The 13,672-nt window shown below is 31.9% G+C and overlaps 1 protein-coding gene and 1 long non-coding RNA gene across 4 annotated transcripts; one reads left to right on the top strand and one right to left on the bottom strand.

The window, feature by feature from the left end:
• Positions 1–109: 109 nt before the first annotated feature.
• LOC146896484 (putative ABC transporter C family member 15) lies at positions 110–12,827 on the bottom strand. 3 transcript variants are annotated; one of them, XM_085731351.1, is made up of 12 exons: positions 12,267–12,827; positions 10,714–10,796; positions 4,469–6,801; positions 4,270–4,356; positions 3,268–3,924; positions 3,015–3,179; positions 2,427–2,721; positions 2,073–2,287; positions 1,664–1,969; positions 1,246–1,309; positions 914–1,153; positions 110–645 (listed from the first exon to the last, which is right to left on the bottom strand). In XM_085731351.1, exons 2-12 carry the CDS (start codon positions 10,754–10,756, stop codon positions 506–508), a joined length of 4,545 nt encoding a protein of 1,514 aa, XP_085587477.1. In that variant the 5' UTR covers positions 10,757–10,796; positions 12,267–12,827; the 3' UTR covers positions 110–505. The 3 variants fall into 3 exon arrangements, with proteins under 3 accessions (XP_085587477.1, XP_085587476.1, XP_085587475.1); XM_085731350.1 differs by lacking the exon at positions 12,267–12,827 and adding an exon at positions 10,894–11,024; XM_085731349.1 differs by lacking the exons at positions 10,714–10,796; positions 12,267–12,827 and having other exon boundaries at positions 4,469–7,045.
• On the top strand, positions 2,670–4,180 carry LOC146896485 (uncharacterized). The gene is made up of 2 exons (XR_015021064.1): positions 2,670–2,807; positions 2,982–4,180. It is a non-coding gene; the product is annotated as an uncharacterized LOC146896485 (long non-coding RNA).
• Positions 12,828–13,672: the final 845 nt, after the last annotated feature.

The following is a 13,672-nucleotide window of genomic DNA, read 5'->3' as shown; positions in this document are numbered from 1 at the left end:
ATTAGATTGGATTGAAGTTTGCTAAAGCAAAACCTCCCCTTCTATTTTGAATTGAGTTTGAAGGCAAAAACTGAGTTTACAATAAGATCCAATCTAAAAATCAAACAAGTTTTTTTTTTTTCTTTCTCAGTTTTACTTTCCCAAGGACGGTGAGAACTCCATCTGAAAACAAATATACTCTAAGAGTGCACTTAATAGATTGCAGAGATCTGCTAGTTATTACAGTTTACTAGATGAGAGACTGGACATCCCTATTTACAATCTCATCCCAATTTGCTCTTTCCTGCTCAAAATTGGAGCCTGTCTCCTCACATATGGTATATCAAATAAAGAACCTCTTAATGATTTCCCATTTTGTTCTGTTACCTCACATGGATGGGGCCAGGAAGGAGCTTCTTTCTTTATTGAAGCTATGGCTGGAATAATTTGGAGCCTTTTTTGTCCCATCAAACAAGTAGCTATCTGTGACTCCATAAATTAATATATTATCCCTAAAGTCTTGAAATTATTCCCTGTCTTGGACATGTTGAGTTGCCAAGTTATTGAAGCTATGGGATCTGCTAGAGTACTCCTTTATAAGTTTGTAGAAGAAAGAATCTTCTCTTTCAAGTAACTTTGATGGTTCATCATATTCTGCAATTCTCCCTGTAACATAAGATATATATTAAGATTTACTCAAAAAAAAGATATATATTAAGATACTTCTTCCCATATAATGTCAAACTCTAGTGTCATTATTTTGTTACTTCATTTGGTTGTTGAATATTTATCAATATCTTTCATATTTTTGTCGGTGTAATGCTTATTTACACTGTCGGTGTACATTTTTTTATTTGAAAACCTATTTAAAAGTCTATTTTGCAACACAATTTAAATGGTCAAATTAGTTCTATTTGTAATCTCAAACACTTACCATCGCTGAGAACCAAAACCAAGTCGCTATCGATGACTGTGTGGATTCGATGAGCTATTGTGACAACTGTTCGATTGTTGAACTCTTGACAAATGATATCCTGTATCACCCCATCAGTTGCAGAGTCCACTGAGGCTGTTGCTTCATCTAGTACTAAAATGCTGCTTTTCTTCAGCAAAGCTCTTCCAAGGCAAAATAATTGCCTTTGTCCAGCACTCCAATTATCACCATTTTCAACCACTGTATAAAGCAATTCAGTTTTTATCAGTAACTATGATTATTATTACCAAAAGCATAATAAACTGTGCAAGTTGATAGCCAATGAATCCAACCTGGGGAGTCCAACTTCTCTTCCTTGGCCCTCACTAGGTGTCCTAGCTGACATTTATCTAGTGCCTGAAAATGAAAAAACCATTTAGCTGATGATAAGGGAAAAAAATACGACCATTTCACGTGTAGCTTACCATATATAATTTGCTCTTAGAAAAAGTACTAAGGATGTTTTAGTAAATTTCACAATATATTACTTGTGCTGTTCTCCATAAAAAAATGTACATAACAAAGAGTTGTAAAGTGTATCAAGTGTTTGTCTTGTGCCATTCTCATTGTTTTGTACCTCAGTGTATCAAACGCACCCTAAATGTAACCAATGAGTATTCATCTGGATACTCTCTTTCCTCTTCAATGAGAAGATATTTTTAACTGTGCTAATAGTGATAAACATACATTAACTTTGATTGAAGTGTTTACCTCCCACACTTCATTGTCAGAGTATTGCTCCAGAGGGTCCAGGTTTCCTCTGACTGTGCCTTCAAACAAGGCTGGATCTTGTGGGATAATGCTGAGCCTTGACCTTAAGTCATGGAGACCTATCTCACATATGTCCACATTGTCAATCATAATGCATCCCTCTCTTGGTTCAACAATCCTGAAAATTGCCTGTATGAGGGTTGATTTACCACTGCCAGTTCGTCCTACAACACCTATTTTCTTCCTTCCAGGAAATGTGCAAGTGATATTTTTCAACACAGATGGTAGATGTTCAGCATATCGTATCTGTAACATAAAAGTTTGTGTAGAAGATATGTAAGGAAAAATTGGACATAGAAACTTGATTCATTATATATTTTGTGTGTCCTTAATTCTTGCTATATCAAACCTGCAAATTTTGGAAACATATTGTTCCAGTTTCTGGCCAGTTTCTTGGCGGCCGACAGTCTTCAATCACAAGAGGTGATTCACTTGCGATATTTGTATATTGAAGAATTCTTTCAACTGATATCATCTTGTTTTCTGCATTGCAAATGTTCCATATAACCGAAGCTTGCAAGACATTCAAATTGATTCCATATGTTACTGCTAACCCTGCAATGCCTGTAACATACCGGAAATGAAAGTAAGATCATTTTCAATTCCTGTGAGGAGCATTATATGAAAATAACTTCGTATGTTTGCAAAACACATGGTTTTATTGTCTATTACTAATATTTTCTCAATAAAGGTTTGTACTTACTTGGATTTATGAAACCTTCAGGGAGGCTCACTAGCAAGACAAGTGAAAAGGCAAAAACAAAATTTGAAAGCAAGTTCAATCTGTAAGAAAGCCATTCCATTGCAGACACGTTGTGAAACCATGGCCTTGAGAAGCCATCCAGAAGGACAAGATTTGTGCTCATGAAACGGCCTTCTTGATCGAAAGCTCGTATTGATGCAGCTCCTGCTAAAGATTCTGAAAAATGGTGGAGAATTGGAGTAATTTGTATCTGTGCTAAGCGAGCCAGTTCTCTTGCTGTCGGATTATAATATCGCTGAAATAAACATCATTCAACTTCTGTCAGGATTTCATAAAACAACGGTGGATAGAGAAGGACATGAGAAAGAGACTGATTTCTTTGTAAGTACAAAAATAACTTAAATATGAGCATTTTTATCTACTTTAAATGTTGGACTTAAAATTTGAGCATAAGCTTCGGTTCACATAGCTTACACATTGCAAAATTGAAATATTATATCTTGCATTAATTTTGGAATTAGTTATGAGTAAAACTTGTTTTATGTCCTTTAATAGAGAGAGAGAGCAAAAAGGAAAAAGGATACATACTTGATACCATATGCAAATTGCAGTTACTGGAATGAAGATGATAAATACTTGCCATGCTGCCTGACACATCACCGCAATAGTGCCAAGAATTTGTATTATTGAGAAAGCACACCATCCTATTTTGTTTGCCATTTCCAAGTCTAGCACACTTTGATCTGTGGAGGCCTGAAATTAAGACTTTCAATATCAGTGTTGTTATATAGTGCAATAACAATAATAGTCATAGATAGCATTGATAGATATGAATTCTTACCCTGTTCAAGATTCTTCCAGTTGGGGTAGAATCAAAAAATGACATGGGGGCTCGTTGCACATTATGCAACATTCTTGTGAAAAAAGTTTGTGCTGTCCAAAGTCCAACATTTAACACCAACATGGCTCTCAGAAGAACACAAAGGGAACCAGCAACAGAAAGTACCATATAAATAAGTAGTATGAAATTCATATCAAATATAGGCTTAGCATCAGATTTTGTAGGACAAACCCAAGCCATCCAATAGTTACTAGCAATCTGAAGTATTTGGAATGAAGACTGTGCCAATAGTATGATTGGAACCAGAATTCCTCCTTTAACAGTTGTCAAATAAGACCAGTAAACTTCTTTTGATATGCTTCCTGTTTCTCTTTCTTCATCTGTAACCAATTTTCCATCATTATTTCCTTTGCTTTCTGTAGGAGGATTATCTTGCACTGTGTCAAGTTGTGTGTGCAAAAGTTCAGAACTTGAGTTTGAGTAGGTGATGCATTCTCCTTCAGGTATTGGATTTAAATTTGCTTTACTTGAATTTCCAACCATAAGAACTGACTCTAGTGCTTTGCTATGAGCACCAACTAATAATTCAAATCCTATATTTTGCTTTAGAAGTTCTTCAAATGTTCCGGCTTGTGCAATCCTTCCATTTTGCATCACCTGGTTTTCATTTGGATCAGTGGCAGCGTGATATATGATAAAAGTGGAAGAGGTATATCAAACATTAAGGAATCCAAAGTAAAATGATATATTTTACACTGTCAAAAAATCAAAACCAATCATCATATGTGTGGCTTTAGAAGTATTTATTGATTACAACCAAATGTTTTTAAAGATGTGAGGATTACAATTGATTGCCAATGTAGAAAATCTTTAAACTGACGGTGTATATGAATTAAATTCGTAGTTTAACAGACTATAATCTCTTCAACAGCATAATTTGATATACTCTTTATTGACTAAATAAATATAGAACCAAACTTTCAAGCAAGCATCATCATTTACCAGAATGAGGTCTGCTGCTGGAAGAAACTCAACTTGGTGTGTAACAAATAGTATAGTTTTTTCTTTGAGAATCCCCAGAAGACATTCCTGCGGAAAACATATGAAACACCTAACATTAAAGCAATGCAATTGTTTCACAAACAAGTCTTCAAAACATGAAATATTTTACAAATTTAAAGTACAAAAAAGAATAATTGACCTTAAAGAGGTGAGTGCCGGTATGAGCATCGACAGCACTGAAAGGATCATCAAAAAGGTATATATCAGCATCTTGATAAACAGCTCTAGCTATCTGTATTCTTTGTTTCTGTCCACCACTCATATTAATCCCTCTTTCACCAATCTCAGTCAAATCACCACATGAGAATAGCTCAAAGTCCTTTTTCAATGCACATGCTTCAACAGTTTTTTCATACTTATCTTCATCGAACTCTTTTCCAAAGGTTATATTGTCCCTAATATTTCCAGTAATTATCCATGCTGATTGTGGAACATAAGCCTTTGTACCACTAATCTTAACATTCCCTGATTGTTTAAATATCTCTCCCAAAACTCCTGAGAGCATACTAGATTTCCCGGAACCAACAGAACCACAAATTGCAACCTTCATTCCTCTCTTAACATTCAACTCAATTTCATCAAGTGTTGGAATTGTTGTCTCAGGATCCCAACTGAATCTTCCTTTCTCAATAACTACATCAAATTCTGTTTTGTCCTTGGAAACATATTCAATTACATCATGTTGGATTTCTTCCTTCTTAAGAAAAGAAGCGATCCTATCGACAGAAACTTTTCCTTGAGCAATAACATTGAGTAGATCAGGTAGACTAAAGATAGGATCTTGTAACATTCGGAATGTCGCAAATGCGGATAAGACCCTTCCAGCTGTCAGCTCAATCCCTACGAACATGCATGTCCAAAAGGTTATCACTGAAATGAATGTAGGTGAACCCCAGAAGATAAAAGCCGAAAACGCCTGTTGTCTTAACGACTTTGATAACCATCCATATTCAACACTTCTCAATGATTCTATCCTTTGGAAAAACTCACTATCCCATGCTTGAAGTTTCAAAGTCCTCATGTTTTTGAGAATTTCTGAAGTGGTCTTCATTCTGTTGTCTTTTGCATCCATGATCTTGGTTTGGTATCTTTTCTGTATTTTCGTTAAAGGTATGTTCAAAGTCATAACTGCTAGTGTAGCAGCTAATGCAGCCAATGAACCTAATCCAAGATTTGTCTGCAAAACGATAACAGCTAAGGAAATTTGTATCGGCAGCATCCAAATAACATTTACATACCAAACGAAATCTGTAATCCTCTGCACATCTACACTCATGTAGTTCATTATCTCACCACCAGAATGACTTTGACGCGATCGGCTTGATAGATGTAAGCCCTTCTTATATATGTGTGATATCAATGCGGCTCTTAGGCGGAGGCCTAGTTGCCGAGCACCGAAAATCCATTGCCTCTGAGCTATGACCTCAACCATTTTAGCACATAAGAAACCTAGAGACAAAAGGTATCCGCTCTTTAGTCCGCGACTGTCCTTCTCGGTGAGGAAATTCACAAAGTCAGTGATCAAATATGGACCAACATAAGATGCTGAAGCGCTTATTATTGCGAAAAGCGCGTTGATTGCCGCTTTCTTTCTAGCAAATAAATAGATTGCCTTGTAGATAGATGGATTTGTAGTTCCATCTTTTTCCTTAACTTGTCTAAGACTCTCATCAAATGCACAATTTAGATATTCAGCAGAGTCCTTGATGTCAAGATTAGGAATGTCATCCAATTGAAGAGGTTTCTTATACCCTACCGCAAACAACAGATTGAGCCATGAGAAATTTATCAATTGAAAAATTGTAGCTTTTCCATATGGTGATTCTTTTAGACACTGAGAAGAATGTTTCTCATTTTTCTCTTCCAAAAGTGGTTCAGATATGCTACCATTTGTTGCAATGATGACTATGCCTGTTTTCCCTCTTGTTGAAACAACTAACAGACATGTTGAAACAACCAAACCAAGGAAATCTGCATATTCTTTTATACCAATAACACCCTTATTTTTTATACTGAAATGGACATGAAGGGCTGTGCTGATAATGCTCAAAAGGAAACTGAAAAACCACCAAATCCTTATAATCCACGGGAAATTAGCATTTGTTTTTGACATCTTGCATATTGCTATTAGAATAGTTGCAGATGATAACACTTGAATGATCTCTGATGTAAAAGTTTGAAGTTTTGAAGTACATTGAGGCTCATGATTGAGCATCAATATTAGCATTAAGGCATGAATAGCCAAGAATAAAGTGGTGCAAGCTAAGCTTATCATGTAAGGAAAACCAAATTTTATGCAATTTGGATGCACTTCTGAGACCTTGTTTTGCTTGGTGATGTTGTTCACGCAATTTCTTGGGAGTTGGACTAACAATATCACAAGAAAGCCAAATTCTAGAGGTAAAGTTACATGTTCCAACAAGCATGGTGAGACTAATGGCTGCCATGTAGTCCATGAAAAACTTCTCAGCTCTGTCAAAGCCAAATGAAGAACGATGTTAAACTCATGAAGATTCATTGTAGTATATAGTTCAAGCAAAAGTAATATTGAGCCTACAGAGTGAGGTATATATTGAATCTCTATAATCTAAAATACCACACTTAAAATATGGATCATCTGATTCGAACAATTCAAATTTAATTGGTTGTGTAAATAACGAAGTTGTGACTCCACACAACCCAAATCCCTAAAACTCGCAGAATGTCGTTTTGAGTCAAGTGAAGTATAAAGACTAATTGAACATTTATAGTATTTGGCATCTTGGATTATTGTATTGTTGCTGTATTCAATAAACAAATAAAATCATTTCAAATAACGTAAAGTATACGTAGAGTATTTTTTTTTTTAAATAGTTTAGCGTAAAAAGTTAGAAGTGTGTGTTAATGTGACTATGCCTCCTTTGTTTTACTGAATAATTGTACCTCATTAGTCTTTATCATCACTTTCAAGTTTCAACATTACTCTAAAAATCTAAGTTGTTTTTTTCTGTAAAATTGAAATCAATGACACCTAATTAGACAAGGACAAACATGAAAAATAGTTTCTCAAGAGAATTTATTATTGTCCCATTTTTAAACTCTTCTTTACCCCTTCATCAATAATTGAGTTAACTTTGACGTAAATAATTTCTCTTTGAATAGAAAATAAAAAATAGAATAAGACATGTTTGGTATCGCCGCTAATGTGTGCACATTTCTCTAAAGTACAAAATATTGCTCGCTAACAAACAAAACCAAATAGTAATTTTTGCCCAAAAACCAAAGAAAAAGTTAAAAAGTGATACTATGAGTCTATGACTATAGTCTTAAATTGAAACCTCCCCTACTTTTTGTTTTATTTTGATTTTCCAAGATGCCAAAAATTCTATAAAAAATACTACATTTTTTTTTAGGAATACAAAAAATCTATAAAAAAAAATCTATTACTTCTCACATTTATTATAAGAGATAAGCTTGAATGTCGTTTATACAAAATTAGCCAATTTTTAAAAGTGTATTTTGTAGAATTAAATTTAGGGTCCCCTAATATGGACCTTAGGTCCAACCATGGTCCTCTTTACATGACTTGTTATAGGCTGTCATCTTTTAAATTGCAAAAAATATGAAATAAAGAAAAATCACATTTTATATACAAACTTTTTGTTCTATGTCGATTTGCAAAAACTAAAAAGAGTAAAAATCACATCGTGTCTTTCTTCTTATCTTTGAGTTTTTTTTTTTTTTTTTTTACAAGTTCTTATCTTTGAGTATGTTTTTCTTATATTTGGGAATCATATTTCTTGAGCAACGCTTACATGGACACAAACCTAAATAAAAACGATTTAAGTACACACACATCAAAGTATATATTGTTTATTTATTTAAAAAAATATACTTTGTTTCTTTTATTTTTATTCACTCATGTGTGCGCGCCTAAAACCTTTATATTTAGGTTTGTGACCAAGTAAGAATTGGTCTATATTTCTTTCACTTTAATGACTTCAGTGATTTCTATTTTGAGAGAAACAAGCTAGATGAACAAACAATTGGTGGACATCACAATCGGTGGAAATTTTGAAGAAATAGGAGAGTTATTAAGAACACTAGGTTGTGGCACAGGTTGAGAACTATTAAGATAATATAGGCTTTTATCTTATATTTGTTAATGAAATATTCATGTTAGATTTATCAATTTTTTGAGTTGAGTTAGACAAAATAAAAAACTAAGGAGGAATGCAAATTTGATTTTTCCAACAAAACAAATAAAGCCACAAATAGAAAGGTGTGATTAGAACTTTGAATCAATGAATGTACACACAAAGACAAAATTGTTACAGACAGCCACAGCATATGCTTCGTCACTTTAATTATCAATGATGCCAATATTGTTCATTGTGTGGAGGAATCAACTTGGAAAGTAATTTGTTCATTAAAAAAAGCCACATGGAAAGCACTTAGTGGATGATTTATTTTGAATATATGATATACTATATATCATAATATATAAGATTTAAAAAAATAATTTTATTATGAATTTTCAATATAAATTTATCCTAACAAGACACTTTTTTATAAAATAAAAATAAAACCCAAACACACTTTACTAATATTAAAACTAAATTAGTAAATTTAGATACATTTAAAAAAATATAGATATTATAACTACAACAAATGAATTGAATTAAAAGCGAATATTTTATAAAATGAAGCACAATAAAAAATATTTACAACAAAACACGTTAGAGAAACTTTTCAAGAAAAATACGAGTACTTGTCAAAAAAAGAAAATTATGAGTAGGATTTTATTATAAATATAATATATGAGTGGGATTTTCTCTACTTTTCAAGGAAAATAAAGAACTCTATTATTAAATTATATATATTTTTTTAAAGGAGAACTCTATTATTAATGTTTTTAATTTACAAAGAAGTGTTAGGCCAGCGCTTCTAAAATGATGGACATTTGTATGTGCCACTAAAATCTTAGCAACGTAAGCTTAACTCAATTAACAGAGTATTGCATATTTATGAAGGGTCGAGGTTCAAATTTCGAATACTCTATTTATCTGTATTTAAATGTGTGAGATCCAGCTACTAGGTTATTAGAAAAAAATCTTAGTAATAAAATGTTATACTTCTTTCGCAGAAAAGAAAACTATCATTCCTAAAATATTTATATATACGTGTTATACTGTCTGTACTTTGGTCCTGGATTATTGTTATCCATTCCACCACACAAGTTGTATATTATATTACTGAACATATAAAAATATTAATCAGAGAAGACACTTGAGAAAGGTGGCTAAATAGGATTGGCTCTTCAAAAGAGTTGGTGGGAGTTATTTTGATTGTCAGAAATTAATAAATGATTGTCTATAATTAATTATTGAAAATTATTTTTTAAGAAAAAAAAATGCTAATATCACAAAACCAAGCTGTTCTTTGGGGAGTGCAAAGAGCTCAACTGAGTTGGGCCTAAAAAAAAAAAATTATTGCTCAATATCGCCACCTCCACTCAAAAAAGAAAAATAAACATGTTTCATGTTTCAATTTTTAAGTAAAAAATCTTCATGTTTCATGTTTCTATTTCTAAATTAAAAAACACGTCTTTAGTAAAATTAATTGCTAATTTTGATTTCGGTGGCTAATAATCATTATACGAGTGTTATTTTCAATATAAACAGAAGATTAATCTTTTAAAAAAATTGTGCGTTTTTTTATTAGGGGCCTATTTTTACTATGAGAGCTGAGCCTCCAGTTTCACAGGGACGACCCTACACAAAACAACTACAGTCTACAAGTGGCTACCACTGATATGCTTAACAAAGATGTTCAATGAAGCTTCCTGCACTGAATTAATGTTGCCATATGATTCAATTGTTACTATTTGTATATCTTGGGTGTAAATACCATATTTACGTTACTCTCCTCCAAAAAAAATATAAATGTTACTCTCTTATACAAACTCATTCACTTGCTCATTCTGTTCAATAATGTTTAAGCATCGGCACAGACACACGGATACGAAACTAACATGCCTGTACTACAATAACTTGAGAAAGTAAAATGATTGAATAAAATGTGTCGGTTTTGGACACCAAACTCGTCTTTAAATTGAAATGCCGGTGCTAAATAGCTAAAGTTAAAAGCCACACAGTAGATACACCAATCATTTTATCAAATCTTGAAAATCTCCATTTACCAAAAAACAAAAGTCTTTCCAAGGTTTAGACTTTGGAATTGAGGAGAAAAAAAAAGACAAAGGGAATAAAAACACTCACTAGAAGTGAAATGTTCATACAAATAATGCATTCTGATTATAGTTCTAATTTATATTGAAATAATAATAATAATAATAATAAGATGCAGTGATGCATGAATTTGTAAATATTGATTAGGACTTACTTGTTTCACCAAATAAGATGTTGTAGAAGTTCTCCAAAGCCATGCTTGCTTCTTAGCTTGAAGCTAAAATTTTGCTCTTGGTTCTGCAAGAAGTGTCACAAAATTATTGACCTAAGATTTTTCATATTGTAATAATACATAACTCATAGTATACATATATGAATACATGTATGTACTAACCACTCTAGCAAAGTATTATGGATTTAGAACTTGGCAATCAAGTGAGTGAACGTAAAGAGAAAGAAGTAGAGGAAATTTGAAGAGAATTTGAGTTTAGACCAAAGCAAAAGAAAAGCACTACATTATAGTATAAAGGGAAATCACATGGCAAATAATATATTTATTTTTCTGGTCAATTTTAAATTGGATGTTAGATTGAATGTCACGTGAGAGTCCTACATAATTGATTTTTGTCATGTTATAGGTGCTCAGCTTTGGTAGGACAGACAAGATATGAAGAATAACATCACTTGATTTCATATACGCATAATTGGTAAAAAAAACAAAGCTGGTTGAAGGTGATTATTACTGTCCCTATCAGGGTTTAAAAGTGAAAACTCAAAAAGCAAATGTGACAAAGCTAAAAATCATATCTGGCCTTTGGACCACCAAGAATATTCTCACATTGAGTATTTTTTTATAACTATGTTATATATACGAAGAAGTATCCACAATCATTTAACGATGATTAATTTTTATCAGAGAATTTGTTAGAGTGTTAGAGACTGAGCTTTCTCTATACACAAGGGTTAGAGATCGAATTTCGGACTATTTATTTAAGGTGTTAGAGTCTTTTACCACTCAATACAGTCCATTGTTGGTACATTTTCAATAATTTAGATATCTGATAATTGAGAATAAAAAACTTCTTGAGACAATAAAAACTATTTACCAAGTTTTCAGTTTGTGATTAACATTCTTATAAAACTATGTACAAGGTATTCAATCATGGTTTTAAATTCCACTTGCGCACAAGCATATGCAATGAATATAACAAAGTTACAACTGTTAGATTGTGACTTTATTTTATATTTCAAGCAGCAAAGGTATAATCTCTCTCCAAAATGATTTTATTTGTTGTTGTCACATTCTCACGCATATATACACTTACGCGTTTATACAATCAACACATCAATAGATCAAAATCGAATGTTTTAAATTAAAAACAAACAAAATTTGCATCGAAATGTAGACTAATTATCTCGATCTAACAATCATTGATATGTTGATTGCGTGAATTCACAAGATTGTTGACGGTAGACATTCCAATGTCAAGCCAACAATAAGAGTTTTAGGTCCCTTTTTTTCCCAAATATTTCTACCATCTCTCATTTATCACAAGTTCATAATTTCATCACAATTTCACCACGATCCTAAAATCCTTCTTAATCTACTAATGAATGAAGAGAACAAAAAAATGAACAAAATCCAAAAACACACACTAGTGATCGGAAAACAATCCCAGGTTGTCTACAGAAAAAATCACATACGGCATTGACAAACATGTATGTACAAATTGTGAATGAAATCAAATTAAGACCAAAGAAACATACCTCAATTTATTTAGATGTCACAATCTGAAAGACAACCTCAATTCATCGATTATGTTTTGTGGTTGGAAAGTGATTATGGATTATTTTAAAGATGAGAAGTGTGTGAGAGGTGGTGAATGGGTACTACTCATTCAATCATAACAAACTAGATTAAGATTGACGCTATTTATTTTGTCACGATATATGGTTTTTGCATGAATAGAGTATTCAAAGTAATGTGACATTGACAGCTTGGTTTTGATTTGGGTTTTGGCTCTTTAAACTTGTAGAAGGGTTTTTTAAATTTATTTTTTTAATGTAAATTTAGGGAATGATCGAGAAATCCTTTTTTACTAGGGTTAAAAAAACTAAAGCAAGTAGTTAATAAACTAGCGTCGTTTTCTTTGTAAAAAAAAAAAAAAGAAGACATAACTTACATGCATATCGCATGTGTTTTTCCTATGATTCTTCACTAAAGACACATTTTGTGGCTATAACAAACTTTAAGAAAGTTGTAGATTTAAAGAAATCACAAGTAATTTAGTTAAGATCCATATGAAAAGTATATAAGAAAATGCACCTAAGTTTTATTTTCAAAAAAGAGGGTTAATAAAAAAATGGAGTCGTCAGATACGAAGATAAGACTAATCGTGTAAAATTTTCAACGCGTTTAGTGCATGTGAGTTTGACTACTTAAAAATTTTAAATCAAAATTAAAATTATGATAAAATAAACACATAAATATTTTAAAGTTTTCTCAATAAAAATAAATAAATCATAAAGTTTATTTTTGACAACATATAATAAATAATAAAGTTAAAGCATAACTAAAGTTTTTTTTTTAAGGAACTAAAGTTTTTTTTTTAGCACCCGGTTTTAAAATGTTGAGTAAGATTCATTTTAGTCTTTGAAAAAAACTATGAGACGCAATTTAGTCCATAATAAAAATAAAAATAATTTTTAATCCTTGAGAAAAATATATCGGGACAACTTAGCTCCAACATTCTTTATATTTTACTAGCGGTTAACGAGCAGTCTGTGCCCATCTATATGTTATTTTTATTGCGCTAATAGGTGTAAATTTAAATAACGTATTATGAATGTTGCAAATATAATAAAACTTTTATCCTTTTCGATGACACAAAAATATAAAATTATTACAGGAATTTTTTTTTTAAGGGTGTAATTGGAATGATAAAAAAATCCAACTCAAAATCTTCTATTTCCTTTATATATTTTTAAGATAATATTGTTCCTAATGTAGTTGGGTATTTTAATTAATAATTTAAATATTGTTATGAAAAGGATAATATAATCAATTAAAAAAATGAAGGATAAAAATGGAAAGGAAAAAAATCAGTTTAAACTTATGTATTTTCTTTATATATATAGTATAAATTTGACCGATGAAAGAAAGATAGAGAAAA

The sequence above is a fragment of the Medicago sativa genome, chromosome 8 (assembly GCF_051527215.1).
Source record: "Medicago sativa cultivar Bolivia chromosome 8, Bolivia_mono, whole genome shotgun sequence".
Taxonomy (NCBI): domain Eukaryota; kingdom Viridiplantae; phylum Streptophyta; class Magnoliopsida; order Fabales; family Fabaceae; genus Medicago; species Medicago sativa.
Note: the sequence above shows the minus strand (reverse complement) of the source record. Positions and strands in the feature narration are given on the sequence as shown.

What these genes read in the sequence shown, in the direction of transcription:
- LOC146896484 (XM_085731349.1), bottom strand. Translation starts at nt 6,847, where the DNA reads ATGAATCTTCATGAGTTTAACATCGTTCTTCATTTGGCTTTGACAGAG. An exon ending in TGAAGGTTTCATAAATCCAA is followed by an intron (nt 2,288 to 2,426) that starts GTAAGTACAAAC and finishes GGTATGTTACAG; the next exon opens with GCATTGCAGGGTTAGCAGTA. An exon ending in GGTTTTGGTTCTCAGCGATG is followed by an intron (nt 646 to 913) that starts GTAAGTGTTTGA and finishes CTTATGTTACAG; the next exon opens with GGAGAATTGCAGAATATGAT.